The 17,643-nt window shown below is 37.1% G+C and overlaps 1 protein-coding gene across 1 annotated transcript in view; it reads right to left on the bottom strand.

Annotated features, from left to right (window-relative positions):
• Nucleotides 1-17,643, bottom strand: part of TOX (thymocyte selection-associated high mobility group box) — a 150,553-nt gene that overhangs the window by 41,055 nt on the left and 91,855 nt on the right. The window contains exon 3 of the mRNA XM_011931950.1: nucleotides 4,918-5,199. Within this exon, the coding sequence (XP_011787340.1) occupies nucleotides 4,918-5,199 (282 nt within the window). The remainder of the gene's footprint in view (nucleotides 1-4,917; nucleotides 5,200-17,643) is intronic.

The raw sequence follows: 17,643 nt of genomic DNA, 5'->3' as shown, positions 1-17,643 counted from the left end.
GAGCACATGCATTGATGAACTAGCAAATTAGTCACAAACTCTTAAAGGCAAAAACTAAGCGAACTCAGAGAAGAGGCAGCGTATTAAAGGCAACTTTCATATTGAAGATACTGTTGAACCTCGTGTGAATTTGAGTTAAGAGTGCAATAGACAGAAGACAAACACCATGCCTTACCAAAAGCAAGATGTTTAATGGGAGAGGTCCTGTTAAAATCAAGAGGTAAAAGAATTAGACTGTCAGTGCAAGAGTGAAGTAACATTCCCTTGTATGTGACCTACTGGAAGATGCAAGAATGGCTGCTCTGGAACCTTGATACAAATGAAGAGTGGAACAAAATCTCTTGTGTTCATTCACAAACAAAAGCCAGCATTTGCAAGATTTGTAGCCTGAACATACACTGTGTGGGTGGTCTAAAAAATTCAGGCCAAGTGTGGTTCTTGATTGTAATGGTTCAAAATATGTGGCAGAAACAAATATAAATCATCCCCAGAGAAACCACTTTTAAACAAGCTCTAAAAGAATTCTTACAAAGTTCTAATACATATTAATTCTCATTTCAAAAGTATGAAAAGCAAAATGAAACAAGCTATTAAAACCAACATATTCAGACTTCAGAATACTTCATGTATTGAAATTAGCAAAAGAAGGTATAAAACAAATATGTTTAATACGCTTAAAAGAATAAAAGAGATTAAATACATGGGTAAAGAGCAAGCAACTAAAAAAAGAAGTCCAAACTCATTTGAGAAGGAACCAAATGAAACTAAAAATATAAAATATTTGAGATTAAAACTGCAATAGACCATTTCAGATTAAGTATAGCTAAAAAGAGAATTATGAACTGGAAAATATGTTATTCAGAATGTAATACAGAGGGGCAAGGAAATAGAAAATATGAAAAAGTCATAGAAAGGAGAAAGCCTAATATTCAGCCCCTCAGAATAACAGCATAAGAAGGGAGCAAGAATAGGATAGAGGCAGTATCTGAAAAAAATAAGGAATGAAAATTTCCCCAAAATTGCTGACAGACAGAAACGATTACAATCAGAATGCATGCAAAGAAATCCATACATATCACCATGAAGCTGCAGGACACCAAAGACAAGGGAAGATCTCAAAAGCAGTCAGAGAGTAAAGTCAGGTCACTTTCAAAGGAAAGACAGTAAGGCAGTAAATTCTCAAAAGCAATAGTGAAAGCAAGGATTCAGTGGAATAATATAATATCTTCAAAATGCTGAAAGAAAATAACTCTCAATCTAGAATTCTATACTCAGCAAATGTGTTTTTTAAGGTAAGCATGTTACCTGCAGACCTTCATGAAAGAACATTTTAAAGGCATAAAGAAAAAGATGTCAGGTGAAAGAAATATATAGGTGAATAAATCCAAAGGAAAAATAACTTCATAAAATAATTAAAATAGTGTTTCATGAAGTTTATTCAGTTACAGAATTCAATTAAACTATAGTTAGAATGAACAATAATAACAGCCCCCAGTAAAAATTGAACAGAAGGTGTATAGACTTAAAGTAATTTAAGAAAAGAGGTAAAGATATTGGTAAATTTTAGACTTTTATATAGTTGTATTCCAGGGACAGCTACTGAAAGAAGAGAAAGAATATAAAATCTCTAATCTCAAAATGGGAAATAATGTAAAGAGAAAAATAAGAACAATCTTAAAGAAGATGAGGAAAAAAAAGAAACATAAAATATTTGTAGCATAAACAGAAAGCAACATACTTAGAAAAATAAGCCATTTTCATATTTATATTAATGTAAATGTAGTAAAGGTTTCATTTTAAAGTAAAAGCTCATTTAACCACATGACATTTATAAGAGACAGTCAGATAAAACATGGATATTTTCAACAGAAAAGCAGAAAGTAAAAGGATAGAAAAATATATAATGTGATTCTTAACCCATAATTTCCTTAAAGAGAAAACTGTGCCAAAAATATACGTGTAACGCCAGATACTTTTTGTGTCTTAAAGTATCTCTTATATTACAAATACAGGATTACAGGCTTAGAATCGCAAGCTGCCTAAGTTTGTATTTCTTTGATGCTTTACTGTGTCTCATTTATGACTTAAGGCTGTCAACACAGTTTCCTAGCAATCAAAATCACGGGTAGTGTTTATAAGGTGATAATTTATTTTACTGATGTATTTACAATATTCCTCTCTGTCAAAACAGACTTATTTCATTTAATTGTTCAATTAGATGAGCTGGAATCAATATGTAATTGCTTAAAGACAGCACAAAGTGTTAAGAGGAAAGCTTTAAAAGCTTTTTCTGGTGTGGAACTAAATATTCTTTTTTAGTTCACTTGTTAGAAATGATTTAAATGATCTTTTTGACTTAATGCTATTTCACATTTAACTGGAGCTGTTGCACTACAACATTCCACATAAATCCTACTCATATGTAAAGGAAAAAATCCAGTTTAATCCTTAACTGTAATGAAGAATGCTTTAACATTTTCATCAGAGGATTTTTCTAGCTTAAATAAATATAATAATATAACTCAAATAAATGAATAGGAGGATTTGAATTGGAGACAAGGTGAAGAACAGTGTATAGAATTGGAATGAAGGGTGACTTTTCCTGAGATGGAAAATACACTTAAACTTAACATGACTTTGTGTGAATGTTTGTGCAGATAAAAAAGTCATTTTAATGGGGGCAGTCTTAGAAATCAATCCCTAAACTTTCAGTCATCGATAATTCAATAATCTATCACTATAGAATATGAATTTTACTATGCAATGCTTACACAGTCCACTAATGACGAATTATAAATTATTTCAAGATGTGGATATTGAATGATTGGAGAGGATACCCACTGGCAAAGTTTCATATCAGTATGGAAACATGTAAATTCATGCTTTAGCAAAATTATAAAATATGGACCTAACATGTTAATAGCAAATGGCAGAACCCATGAATGTTAATGAATTTCAGATTTCTACCTACTCTTCTACTCATACAAGTGGAAGACTATGAAAAATGTTATTGTAATTAGGAATAATCCAGTATACAATTTACTGTCAGAGGATGCTACTAATTTTGCATTTAATTTCCTGAAATGTCAGGAATGAATACTGATAAAGACACAATCCAGATACACAAATTGATCTTTACTATGAGCAGTACATTAATTTTTCCCCTTACAATAAAGTACATATCATCTGTGTTTAGCAAATTGACTTGAATTATTCATGCATAACCAACATCTAAATCACTGTCCACAAACAAATTATTGGTGTTCACATTTGGGTTCAGGTACTCATTGGCCATTAGGTGTAATCTAACGGCCAATGAGTACCTGGAGCCATTGGAATAACCTGTATTTTCTGAAGAAAATTATTGCCCTGGAAATGGTCAGCTAAAGGCAAGGCTTTCAGCAGCCCAGTCAATTATTTATGAATATCAATTAGATTCCTCCTGCCATTTCACCTAACTCATGAGAGGCTGACTCACTGACAACAGGGAGAGATGGTAAGGATGGAGGGACTGGCTTGGGCAGTGTTAGGTTCTGTAGCTGTTCTAAAACGTACTTGGGATTTGTTTCAGTCAGGTATGGTAAGACAGAAGACAAGGAAATGATGGTTGTGAGGAAGAAGTTTCCACTCATAGATCCCTGAAAAGAGGAGGCACAGCACAGCACAGCACACAGGGCCACATAGGGAACTACCCAGGTTGGTCAGGAGACAGAAAGAGGGAGAAGACAGAGCATGCCCAGAGCCTTTACTGGGAATTTTGTGGGCAGGAATGGGCAAGGCAGGCTGGCATGCTGAGTAAGCCTAGGACTGGATAGTTTGAATAACTTTGGTGGGCTATGGGCTGTAAGGAGTGATCCCTAATTGTCTGACACTTGGCCTAGGGGTGATGTAGGGCAGGGGGAACACTGGCTTGGTATGTGAGAGTTTTTAAAGGAGACGTTTGGGATGCAGCTGTGAATTCTTGGCATGTATACAGAAAGGGGGCTAGCAGGAGTGTCATTTGCAATCTCTAAAAATTAGCTAGTTCTGAATTTCCAGGATTAAGGCTCCAAATGCCAGAACATCAAGAATACAAAAAATAGGAAAATATAGTCAATGCAGCTATCTTATCTTTGTCATCAGGCTAAATAAATTGATGAATCACTATTTATCTGGAGTGAAAAAAATTAGCAGAGTTACTAGAAAGTTAACCATGTATATCAGGATTGCACAGTGCTGCTTTTGGTAGCATGTTTATAGTTTAATTTTCCAAAAACAAAATTCTCACAATAGTAAAAAGAAAAAAAGGTGGCTGACATAAAACCTATCTTCTTATTCAGACAACTTAAAAGAATGACTCTGCTGGTGACAGACACACAAATAACCATATTGCCAAGGAGTTAACAAAAGATATGCAATCAATCACCCAGGAATGGAGTCATCTAGTATCCCTGGCACTTACTTTCCACATCTCCAATTTGAAATGGTTGGGCCAGGTGGCCACAAAGGTTTCATCTAACATCATCACCAAACATCTCCAATCTCTCTCTCTCTCTTTCTCTCTCTGTCTCTCTCTCTCTCACACACACACACACACACACACACACACACACACACACACACACACACCTTTCATTGTACCCCAGTATACTGCCTTCTTAAAATGGTACATTGACTATACAGGCCCGAACTTTTGTAGGTGCGAACAACTTCTATGCTTAACACATCTATATTTAAAGGATTTCTCAGGAACTTTAAAGTGTAATTGGACAAGCAGATGGTTTAATCCAGTTTGTTTGTAACCTCATGCTTCATTAACAAAGCAGGTGTCTCCCACCAATGTTTCTCACTTGGACGATATAAACTTGTACCCAGCACAGGTCAAAGAATTTACCTAAGAATAGTCTCCTATAGGTCCTAAAAACAACTTATTCATACCTTAGAGGTATCATCGCCTTCATCTTCGTGCACTGAACTGGATGGTGAAGGAGTTGCAGACTTGCTTCCAGGCGGAGACGGTGAGTTGTGGGGAACATTGCTTCCTCCCATATTCAAACCAAGCTGAGCACTTAGCTGTGACTGGTTAATGGTAGTCAGCTGGCCATGTGGCATCATTCCTGGCTGCTGCCTGATGTCTGCAGGCTGGCCCCTTGGTCTCATGGCTGCCATCTGAGGGTGGGAACTGTATTGAGTTCCTTCTGGGTTTCGTATGTCTGGCATCTACAATAAATAAATAAATAAATAGGAAAGGAGTAATTTTCACAAACATGTGTTGGGCAAAAAAGTAATAATTCTTTAGATTTCCAGATGTTCTGCTGAGTCACATACACATTTATTTTATTGGGGTAAACTAATCCTAAAAGTATGTATCACCCTAGAGGATAGCATAAGACTACCAAAAGAATAGAATATGAGAATTCAGTTAGCATCATACTTCATTACTCAAGATGTGATTAATTAGATTTACAGTCTTTCTATACTAGTGAAATATAGAAATATATTTATTTATATATGTATTTGTATATTATATCATGATCATATTTATATAATGTAAATTTCAAGATGCTGATGCTCATTAGAGTATCTGTCAAAATTATTCAATTATTAGTGATTACAACATTCACAGCAATTCATAAAACCCTGTTTGTTTTATCTTGATCATTTAAGAAAGGCTTTGGGAGTTAATAAGTGTACTCTTGTATTCAGTTTAAAGCTTTACAGGGTATTACTAGCCAAAATGATCTCCTAACTACCAGATTCAAAACACTGATAGGCTGGTATTAACCAATGGATTGACTATTGAAATGACTATACAGTCAGACTTGAAAGTAAAGCTCTAAAATTGCAAGGTCAACATATTAAACCATTATGCTATCTGAGTCACTGGATTTTAGCCTTAATGAGACTCATTCTTGTAATTCAAGCAATGAATTTTGTCTCTGCAAGGATTAGACTTAAAAGCATTGGAGGATGAAGCTCTTAAGGTATCTAGAGGTCAAATGTGTTGTATAAGAGGAGTATGGAGAATTTCACTTAACATTTCTCTGGCATTTTCAAACTTAAAATAATGGAGACTATTTCATGGTGCTTATAGGAGCAGCTCAGTTTTTTCATCCCGAGGGGGGTTGAGGAATTCAGGCAGGTAGAGAGCAAACAAAACAAGAGAGAAAAACAAGAAGACCCTGGGGGGAAAAGATCTATGGTTAAAGTTACAAGTTGGAAGTGAAAAAGTAATAATGTTATCTTATTCTGTTTCATTAGAAAAGAACATCCCACAAAGTATCAGATGTTTGGCAATGACCTGTCTGCAAATGTTGTTGTGACATGAAAATACTGTGAAGGCAAATTAAGTAACCTAGTCATAGGTTCTTGTTTTTGTTTTTATGACAATAAAATCATTTTCTACCATTTTCCCTCTAGTCATTTTACCAATCTAGTTAGATTCACCTAAAACTAAAATTGAGGCTGTCCAGAGCCCCCATGTGTGCCCTGTGTTCTTCTCTGGTACACGTTTACTGCCTCCACCATGAGGTCTCTTATTAGTCAATTTCACTCCTTTAGATCCTTTCCAACTTTGGTTACTTCTCAGTCTTCAGGCACAGTTCAAGGTATCCTAGACCTCCAGCTGGCCTCATGATTTGTACCTGCCTTTTCTAAGTCTGAACCAACATTTTTTCCATTATCCAAATTGTATTCCTCCAATCCTTCAAAAGTAGTTCAGGATTCTCCTTTCTGTGATGTCCCTCATAAAGCAGCTTTTACTATTCAATCGTACATGAAAGAGCTGCAAAGGCTCTTGGTGACCCTGTCCGTCTATGGAAGAGGAACACTGGGAGGGGGTGATGATAGAGCAAGCTTGTTGAATGTTTGTGGAACAAGGATATAGATAATTATAAATGAATAAATGAAGAATTAAAACCCAAAGAGATCAAATGACTTGACCAAAACCAAAGATAAAACCCACCTCTCCTAATTCCAGTCTTTGATACTTCCCACTGTATTAAGCAGCTGATTCAATATTTTACATATTCCATAAAAAGGATTACAGTTAAAGATAATTAAAAATACCTTTTCAAATGTTGTCTACCCAAATCAACAATGGTTTTATCTAGCCCATTCATGTTGCCTTCAGTCACACTTACTAAAATGGTTGTTGCCTCTTCTTAGATGTACATGTAACTTCTACAATCTGATCTTCTTTATGAAGTAATACTAGCTTTCACAGATATCCTTAAAGTTGTGCCAAGGATAGAGAGTACCATGAAAATTAGGACTGACTTTTGAAACTACACAGAAGAGACAGTGTGTACTAAATTTCTTTTCAGGCCTACTCTCAAAAGTCCTCAAGTCCTATAGGTTTTTAGACCTTTAGCATGTAGAAGAGCTCCCAGTATGGGCACAGAGTAATGGATACCCGTAAGTGGACACTATCCTACAACGGGCAGTCTTCTTTCCCAACCCTGCACCAAATAAAGCACTACTGTGCATATTCCAACTTATATGTTTTATAGCCTTGTAAATGGAAAGCATTTACTAGCAAAATCATACTTCAACTAAATGATCTTTCTAAAAGTATGTAACTAATTGCTATCTTTATTTCTCCTTCACATAAATCCCAAGTTACAAAACATGTACAGTCTGTAACATATCTCTTTTGAGCCCATTTCTTCTCATCCTTTCAGAAATCTTGTGGTTTTAATATATCAGAGAGGATGGTTTCTAAATTAATTTTCATATGGAGTTCCAGATTTATGACTACAACTAAAAGTGTTCCAAAAGCTTGAAGCAATCTTCACTTTATCACACCTTCTCTCCTCCACTGTCTTGCAATCTTCGAAGATGTTTTCTCATGTTAATTTGTGTAGTGGGTAGATCTCTGGGCACTAAAATCTGCATTCCCACCCTTGCACTGGAAGGAGAAGAAGGTCGGTGTGGCTATGGAAGAGTAAAGTATCAATTTGGGAAAGGAAGGTGAAGTACTCAAGAGGGTACCTCTCGTTCCACAGTCTCACCATTAGTTCAACGTATCCTGTCACCAGTGGTGTTAGGTCAGGCAGACAGCTTGAATACCAACTCAAAGCACACTTTTCCTGTGTGGAGCATGGCAAGCACAAATGAGGGAGCATATCTGTATCTTCAGTCCTCAGATGCACTTACAAACAGTGGGATCTTAACATCCACGGCAACATTTCTGAATTAGGAGGAGTATTTCCATTTACCTTATTTTCCTGAAAAGCAGCTCAGTATTAATCACTGCCTAATGTATAATATGGGGAAAATTAAACTCGATAAAGTTTGATTACTGAAAATATGAATAATTAGTTAGATCATGCAAGTAAGCTAATGTTTTGATTATTGGTTTCCTGCTGTAAAGATATTGATTGACTACAGCTACATCATGTCAAATACAAAACCTGAAGTAGCAGAAAATTATTTCCTGTTCATCACCAATATTTTATTTTATTTTATTTTATTTTATTTTATTTTTTGAGACAGAGTCTTGCTCTGTCGCCCAGGCTGGAGTGCAGTGGCCGGATCTCAGCTCACTGCAAGCTCCGCCTCCGGGGTTTACGCCATTCTCCTGCCACAGCCTCCCGAGTAGCTGGGACTACAGGCGGCCGCCATCTTGCCCGGCTAGTTTTTTGTATTTTTTGGTAGAGACGGGGTTTCACCGTGTTAGCAAGGATAGTCTTGATCTCCTGACCTCGTGATCCGCCCGTCTCGGCCTCCCAAAGTGCTGGAATTACAAGCTTGAGCCACCGTGCCCGGCCTATCACCAATATTTTAAATATATTTTGAACAATTCACTTAAGTCATGCTTAATTGCAACGGTTGTTCTGATTCTTCTCAACTCCTTCACTGACTTCTCTTTTTTATACAACACCCCACCTCTAAGTGATTCCTTAACATGTTATTCTGAGTCACATTTCTTCCACCCAGATAAAATTTACCATGGTTTTATTAATGGGAAATGTTCTAAACTTAAATGTACAATTCTGACCCAAATTCCAAGCCTAATTCAGCAACTGCTTGTGAGACATTACTACTTGAACATCACTCTTGCTAGAAATGTGAACAGTTTTCTTTCTCAAACCTTTTTTTTCCTGTCTGACCAATATCTGTTGATGACACCTTCATCTTCCTTGTCACCTCTACTCAAAATGTTGCCGTCATTTTTGACTCTTTCCTTTTCTACCAAACTCTTGTGAGTTCTGTTGGGTTTACCCTAAAACATCAATTATTTCCATCTGCCCTTCCACCCATTTCCACACCCATTCATCTATCTAGGCCTTCATTACCTTTTCACTTGCAATAGCTGCTTAACTAAAATCGGTCTCTTTACATCTACCCCAAAGAGTGGTACAAAATTAATCTTCATGAGCCATGGGCTCAACAATTCTCCAATGACATCTGTCCCCCAAATTAAATCCAAACTCTTTAGCATGACACGAAACCTTCCAAATGAAACTCACGCCCTATAACCATCCTTCATCTACTCTATTGTTCAGTCAAACCCAATTAATTGCTTCTTTTTTACCTAAATCTCTCTCCCTTGATCACGTGTCTTTGTTTACCATGCTCTGTCATTATTCAATTACCATTTTCCGAGAATTTGCTGTCTAAAGTTGTTAAAAAGAGGGGAAAAACCCCCATATTTTGCTCAGTGATTTGTGGTTTGCCCAATACTTTTACTTTTTGATCCTTATAACTTCCCTTTGAGGGAGCCATGTAGGAAGAGCTGCTTTGCACAAGCCCACAGAGAGGTTAAATGATCTCAGATCTTTCTATTAGCAAAGACTGAAGTAAAAATGAAATATACTTTTTTTACATACTTGTACTTTTCTCACAATTCCATGATGCCTTTACCATCTTCATACATCCAAACCCTAAATATATGTTAAAGTCAAGTTCAAAAGTCAGCTTGCCTATAAAGTTCCAAGAACCTTCTGATTCTGAACTGCCAAAGCATTTTGTTTATACTTTCTTTATGGTATATCACTTTAAAATTTATTTCTCTAATGTGTATTGTATGTACCTTCTACAGAGTAATCTCCTTGATTAGTTCATGACTAATGCATTTTTCAATCCCTCTTGAGATATCTTTTAGTTAAATGGTATTCTAAATATTCAAAAATATTTGCCGTGTCAGTGTGTAACTAAGGGAATGAATTCATCAGTATAAACTGACTTGAACCAGTCTGATGATTTTTGTTTTTTCCTGGGAACTTCTTAGTCACAAGATGAAAAGATTTGATTAATGTCCATTTCCCTTTGTGGCAGAAACCTGAAGCTACCCTCCTACACTCATTTTCCTTTTGTGCTGAAAAATGGGTCCCTCTAGCTGGCTCAAGGAAGACATTTGTAGCTTCCTTTGCAGCTATGCATGGCCCTATGACAATGAATCCTTGTGCGGAATCCTTGTGTGGTGCTTGCAAGAAGTCTCGTTGAAGGAAGGGGCTCACCTTCCTTTGTTTTTTTCTAGTTTCTGCTGGCAAAAATGTGGAGATGATGGAGAGAGCTAGGGAAAATGTCTTGGACCAAGACATGGCACCATAAGGACGCTGAAGGCACAAGAAAGGAGCCTGAGGGTATGATTATTCTGAAACCTGGACAACCTACTTACAGTGGGAGTGAAAGGGAAGTAAATGTCTGTCATTGCAGAATCACTGCCATTTGGGGTTTTCTGTTATAGGCAGCCCAACGTAATCCTAACTGATACACCCTAGGAGGTTGTGGTGAGCTGAGATCGCGCCATTGCACTCCAGCCTGGGCAACAAATGCAAAAAACTCCGTCTCAAAAAAAAAAAAAAAAAAAAGCTGGGAGAGAATTTATTTTGTTCACCATTATAGCCCTAGTATCTAGAACAGATCTTGGCACGTAGTAGGAACTCAATACATATTTCTTGAGTTACATTGAATAGCTGTTTAGGTCTGGTACAATTAGGATTGATGATGCCAGTTTCACAGAAGTAGTTGTCATAAATCCTTGATCTTTTGGGAACTTCATTTGCTAAATTCTAGGGCTCAAATGTCTCAAAGGTAATTTCTCATGTGTGTATTTCTCATTTTGTTTATTTTCAAGCCTAATGAACTTCATATTTTCTTGGCAAAATGTCCTGCATGTCACTGGCATTTTAGTGTTGAGTGGCTCTTAATATTTATCTCACCATTTGCAAAACTCTGTCCATTTGAAAATGGGTGCTAGGTTTCACTTTTTTGGAAATCAGATCTGTTTCCTAAAAATGCTATTGATGACCAATGTCAATTAAAATAATGAAGGGGTATTATAATGATGAAGAGGAAATTTCAATTTTTCCAATTAATGCAAAACAAAAGTTCCATCAAAATCAATTAGGAAGCCAAAGCAGAAGTCATGTATTGTCCCACATGACCTGCCTTGATGCTAAGGCCATGCTCCTTTCTCCCCTTGCTGGTTACCTAGAGCTGAAGAGTGCCATGTTGAGGACAGAGCTCAAGGTGGAAACATGAGGCACAATAATAGCTACATATTTCAGCATATGTTTTCATTTTATTTCCTTTGATTTTCTTTCTTTCTTTCTTTCTTTTCTTTGACATGGACTCTTACTCTGTCGCACAGGCTGGAGTGCAATTGCACAACATTGGCTCACTGCAACCTCCGCCTACCAGGCTCAAGCGATTCTTCTGCCTCAGCCTCTTGAGTAGTTGGGATTACAGGCATGTGCCACCACACCTAGCTAATTGTTGTATTTTTAGTAAAGACGCAGTTTCACCATGTTGGTCAGGCTGGTCTCGAACTCCTGACCTCAGGTGATCCACCCACCTTGGCCTCTCAAAGTGTTGGGATTACAGGCGTGAGCCACCATGACTGGTCCCTTGGATTTTCTTTGAAAAGGAAAAGAAGAAAAAAAAAAACCCTGTTGCTCATCTCAGGTTATTATTTTTAAAAAATGAGTAAGATTTTGGTGTAACTGGAATAGGGAAAAAAAAATCCTTGGAATGACATTAGTCATGTTAGTGATGAAATGGTGTTAAAATCACATACTTGAATGGCACCAGAATGACGAAGGGCCTGCCTTTCAGTGTTTAAAATTCTGTGTGCTTCACAATCCTTCCAGAGTCTGTATTCCTCCTTCAAATATCTGCATCCTTCCCCATCCAACATAGCAGCCTTGAAAGCTATCATTATCTCTGCCTCTAGCAGACAATCTATATCAAAACAGTTGTACACATAAAACTGCACCACCGCCTCGGCTGGCTCTGCTCTGATCCAGCTGTTAGAGTGAACAGCAGTTGGTGCACAGAGCGCTGGAACATGGGTAGCCCTGAGGCCTTATTTGCTAATGTGGCTCACCAGCTGCTGCTTTCTGCGGTCTTTGCAGGCAAGGCCTGGAAGGCTGCCAGTTGCAGCAGGAGCAGGAGAACATGAGGAATCTCTGAAGCCCGTCCATTTACCCCTGTCTGTCAGCATTTGACATCCTGAGCTGTGGAGTGCTTTCCCCAGGGCAATAAGGAGATCCTGCTGGCTTTAGCTGTGACAAGTGCTTCCTCTTGGTCCCTTTTATACACACTATCAAACACACACCGTTCTTAGCACCTAAAGAAAAACTTCTGAGCCTTGCTCTTGGTTGTCCATGCAGGCCTGCATGATTAATTAGGGCAGGAAGGCAAAGCGGTTTCATTTTTCTTAGGAATAATGCACTCTAAGAGTCTATGAGAAGAATGTAAATGTTGATATTATTTAAGTCCCCAATTTGATTACATATTTTTGCCAGGGATTCAATTAATATGTAAATGTATACGCCAGAATAAATGTGTGGGGAAATTTAATAATCAAAATTTATTTATTATTTTCCTAAATGCATTTCCAAGAGAGAGCTTAATTATTTGTTGTCCAAACACATTAAATAAATCGTTTTTACATGACCTTCTTGTGATCTATTTATTATCTAGAAATGTGTACTTTAAATAAACTTTATGTTAAGACTTTTGCTATTAGACTTCAACTAGTTGCACTGAACACTGATAATTAACAATGAAAGAGGGAAAATTTGGAAAACTACACATGCACAGAACTTGCTATGTTTTTAAAGATTGAGAAAAGTGAGGTTCAAAAGAAAGGTTGGACATTTTTATAAAAATGTATTTTTATCGTCAGTATTTTAATTTAGTATAACTTGATTTCAACTCTGCATTTTCAAAAACAAAACTATTTTTGTATTTAATATTTGGAATCTTTGCTTTTCTTTCAAAAGACAATAGCAACAAGTAGGGTTCAGCTTTCTTTACAGTATGCTACAACAGAATACTTGCAGTTTAGTTAGGGTAATTAGTCATTATGAAACAATTTATCACAGGAAAGTAAGAACCCTGAGCATAATTTATTAGATATTTGCCAAATGGACAGCCATAGCACTCTCTAGAACCACCATCTTCAGGGAAGATTAAAACTGTCTCGGAAACCAGTGCTCACACTGCCCGACTTCTACATTACCTGACCATCATACTCCTTCACACTGTGGTCTCTCCATTGTGGCTTCTTCCACGAATGGGCCCCTTATTACTCAAGGAATTTGGTGGGTTCAGAGGAAAACATCACTGATGAGTCTTAAAAGTGATGGCTAAAAATCACACTGGCTAAAAACCATGTCACCAGTTTTGGTGTTTGTTTGTTTGTACATCCTCTCCCAGGGATGAACAAAGATCAGATATTGAAGAGCAGCAAGGGACAGAGAGAAGGTGGACCCTGAACCTCTTAACGCCCTTAGTGGCCCTTGCCTGGCCTCCTCTGCAGAACCCCACTGCAATTGCTGCCACATCCAGCAGATCCAGAAAGAAATGTCTTAGTTGCCCTAGTGTATGCATCTGGATTTATATTTACAAACAACTGAAAAAGCAATTTTACTCCATTTAATTTGATTTTTTTCCTTTCCCTAGAGGAGAGGGAGGCCATGTGCTATTGTGGAGGCAGCCCTGTTCATGACACCTAGCTGCCACTCTTTCTAATGAGTTGTCTTACTTTCAACTTCTTTAACCCCCATTTTTCACTTCGTAAAAAGAGGATAATTTTTCATCAACAAATATTTATTGAGTGCCTGCTATGTGCCAGGCACTGTCTTAGGTACCTGGTCTATAGTGGTGACCATGTAGTTGGAATTCGTGCCCTGATGCAGCTCACTTCCTAGTGGAAGAGCCAGAAAACACAATAAATATTCTAGGACAGTGATATGTTTTAAGGAGACAAATAGGAGAGGAGCATACTGACCTTAAATGCTTCCTTAAAACATGACTGTGAGGATTAACTAAGATAAGGACTATGAATGTGTTTTGTCACAAATGAATTCACTTTTGTGATTGCTGCTCATGCTGATGGCTCTCTTTGGTTATTATCCTTGAGTTGCTTTCCCTGACCAGTTCTGGTCCCTGGTGAGCCACTGACATAATTATGACCAAACATTCTGGCAGCCAAAAGCTTGTATCTATGGGGACCTTCCCTGGGATAAGCAGGGCAGCTTATAGTCACAGAGCACAGGGTTTCACTGAGAGAAAGTCAACAGCACAGATGAAGGTTGAACTTATAACCTGGGTTTTAATAGCTCCCTGATCAAGGCTAATAGGCTAACTGGTAGATACCAAGTTCAAAAACATTTTAACGTATAAAAAGGTATTCCAGTTCAGAGGACAGCATTCTTTTCCATCAACTATGTACATATAATCTCTCCTTTGGATCACAACTTCGGCCGGGAGGTTATGGGGTATAGCGTTACCTTTTAGCTGCACAGTTGGAAAGATGTTTTTTACTCAGATTGAGCCACCTCGTTTCTGATTGCTTCATGCCAATGCCATTTGTCTCCTGCTGTGAAGCTTAAACTATCAACGTCAATATTACCAAGTTTGACACACCGTGCTTCAGTGAGCCCTGAAAAGGGCTTCCCTGCCCAGCAAAAATAAAGGAAATGTGCAAATGGGCAACGGGCAAAGTTTACTTTTACTTGACAAGGAGCATCTCTCATAATTGCAGATAATGGCAGGACATGAGAGGCTCATGGACTACAGGGTCCGTCCTGTCTAAAAGAGCTCTGGGGATCATGTGGTCCACCCTCTGGTTCCCAAAACATCTGAATTAGCAGTTCCTACAAATTGCACGTCTGGTAAGGGGAGTTTATGAACGTGCTCTAGGTCTACCTATGATTAGAATCAATGAAGCTTTTTATTTGTATTTGTATAGATCATGACTTTCGCATCTGTGCTACAAAGCGTAGGCAGTGTTTTGTTCACAAGGGGCTATGATTTTATACTAAAAGTGCATCAAACATGCTAATGTTTGCTCACGTCTCCTTTGTTTTGATCTGCCCAGAGAAGGTACTGAATAATGTGCTTTATTTCTAGAACACTTTCAAAGGATTGTGTGCATTGAAATAAAAAGAATAGATTGGAAGTGTAGGTTAAGTAATAAGAAAATTGGGATGTACTGGGAGACATGCTGTCTGGGAGTAGCAGATCACTTACTAGAACTACCTCCGTGTATTCATAGCAGCATGAGTTAGCAAGAATGCTTCTTCGCACCATATTTAAAATTGGGAATTTAAGTTGCTTTCTCATATTTTTCCACTGGAATGTTAATGGGATGCTTGCAAAAATGGAGATGTCAAGTGGGATATTGACTTCCTAACATCAGTTCAGAACACTGACATTTGAGTTCATTTAGAGGCACTTAAATCATTAGATACACACGACATTGAGCTTAAAAATACATCTTAAGAAGCAAAATTAAAACCTTATATTCTGCTTGAGCCAGACGGCTTCCCTGTGCAGAATATTTGTATGCCCCAACTTACTGGAGACTTGAGGAAAAGTACAATTTTTACATTAGTATTTTATTATGGAAATCATCCAATAATCCTTTCAAATCATACATTATAAAACATTAAAATAGCATGAAACCAAGATAGGAAAAGGCTGGAAATCCTCTCCTTTTAAGCATGGTATTAATAACTTGGAAAAATCATTCTAGGAAAATTACAATGTCTTTCAGCTATTTTAAAGTGTCTGACTCTGTAAGTGACCTTAAGCTCCTTTAAAACAATTACAAGATTCAAATATTTGTCTGCCAATATTTTATAGCATGTTAGATAATGGGATAGATGTAGTTATATCCAGTCTCTATATTTCTAGGTATACCTAATTTAGTTAATATTAACATCACTCACTCATTTATGGTTTTATAAACTTTGAGTCACATAAGGTCAAGGTCTCAAAACTAATCATAAAAACTACTGACTGCTATTCATGCTAATATAATAACGCTTTCTTTAAAACAACAGCCAATAAATTTCATTATAAAAAGTTATTAAAAGGGTTAAAAACCTATTAAATGTCAAAGAATTTGCCTGACTCAAACTTCTAATAAAGAAGGAGAATAGGCTTTCTTTCTGAATTATTTAAATCTTTACTGACTGTGCACTGAACCATGAAATTAGAAAAGTGTTATTAGAAGTATTCTCTGGTTTTTATAAAAGTTGGAGCCCAGAATGTATCAAGCCATAGTCTTTAACTGGACTAGTTAAAGCAGTAGGTCTTTAATCCTAAATACATGGCTTCTACTGATATAAAGATCATAATTAAAACTCTATCCTGTAACTTGGTGATAATAAAGTTATTATTACAGAGGCACACATGTTCATTTAGAATATATGAACTACATGTTCTAATTTTAATTTGAACAAATATCTTCCATTTTGGGGGGATAGTTCTGTGTCCACTAACATAGACCCTCTCAACCAATAATTAGGTTTTAATAGTGACTGATTTTAAGGCACTAATGTTAATAATTTGAATTATCTATCATTTACTGGTTTAAAACCTACCAAACATACACTGAAATTAGATCATTATGGTCTAAAGTGTTAAAAAAGCCATAATCCTACATGATTATAGCCCTGTGTGACAAGTGACATAAATAAATTTAGGTATTATTGAAAAATAGGAAATACATCTTTCACATTTTAAATCTCTATTTCTCCAAGTGACTACACTTAGCACAACTGATTTGAACTGGTCCCTCTCTTACAAGCAGGTAACTGTCCTCATATCAGTTTCCTCAACTGCCCATTCTTAGCCTTTGGTAACTGTGGTTTTAAGTTCTCTTATTAAAAATATCTAATACTGACAGGTCCCACCTAATATACTAAGCACAGTGCTAAGAAGTTTCCATGAATTGCCCTATTTAGGACTCAAAGTAACCAGGTGAAACTGCTACAGTCACCACTGCCATGGTACCCACGAGGGACCCAAAGGAACAGAGAGGACATTCTCCAGTTATTCAGTAAGTGGGTTAGCTGCAATTTGTCACAGGGTGCCTGATCTCAAAGCCTATATCATAAACATGAAACTGTACTATTGACCCAGTGTATGATCTGATGTTTTTAGCTGTTCTTGAAACAAAAGATGGTTGGAAGGGCTTACAGGGGAGGATGCAGCTAGAACCTAGAATGACTGAATTTAATGTCCTAATTCCTTTTGCAGGAAATTCAATTAATTTCTTTTCTTTTCTTTCTTTCTTTTTCTTTCTTTTTTTTTTAACTGAACACTTACTCTGTGCCTCCCTCTGTGAGAGGTCCTAGGAGAAACAAAGACAGATGAGACTATCCCTGTACTCGAATATCTCACAGCCTGGAACACATA

This window comes from Colobus angolensis, unplaced genomic scaffold, assembly GCF_000951035.1.
Source record: "Colobus angolensis palliatus isolate OR3802 unplaced genomic scaffold, Cang.pa_1.0 Scaffold92, whole genome shotgun sequence".
Lineage (NCBI taxonomy): Eukaryota > Metazoa > Chordata > Mammalia > Primates > Cercopithecidae > Colobus > Colobus angolensis.
This window is presented reverse-complemented; position numbering and strand designations above follow the sequence as displayed.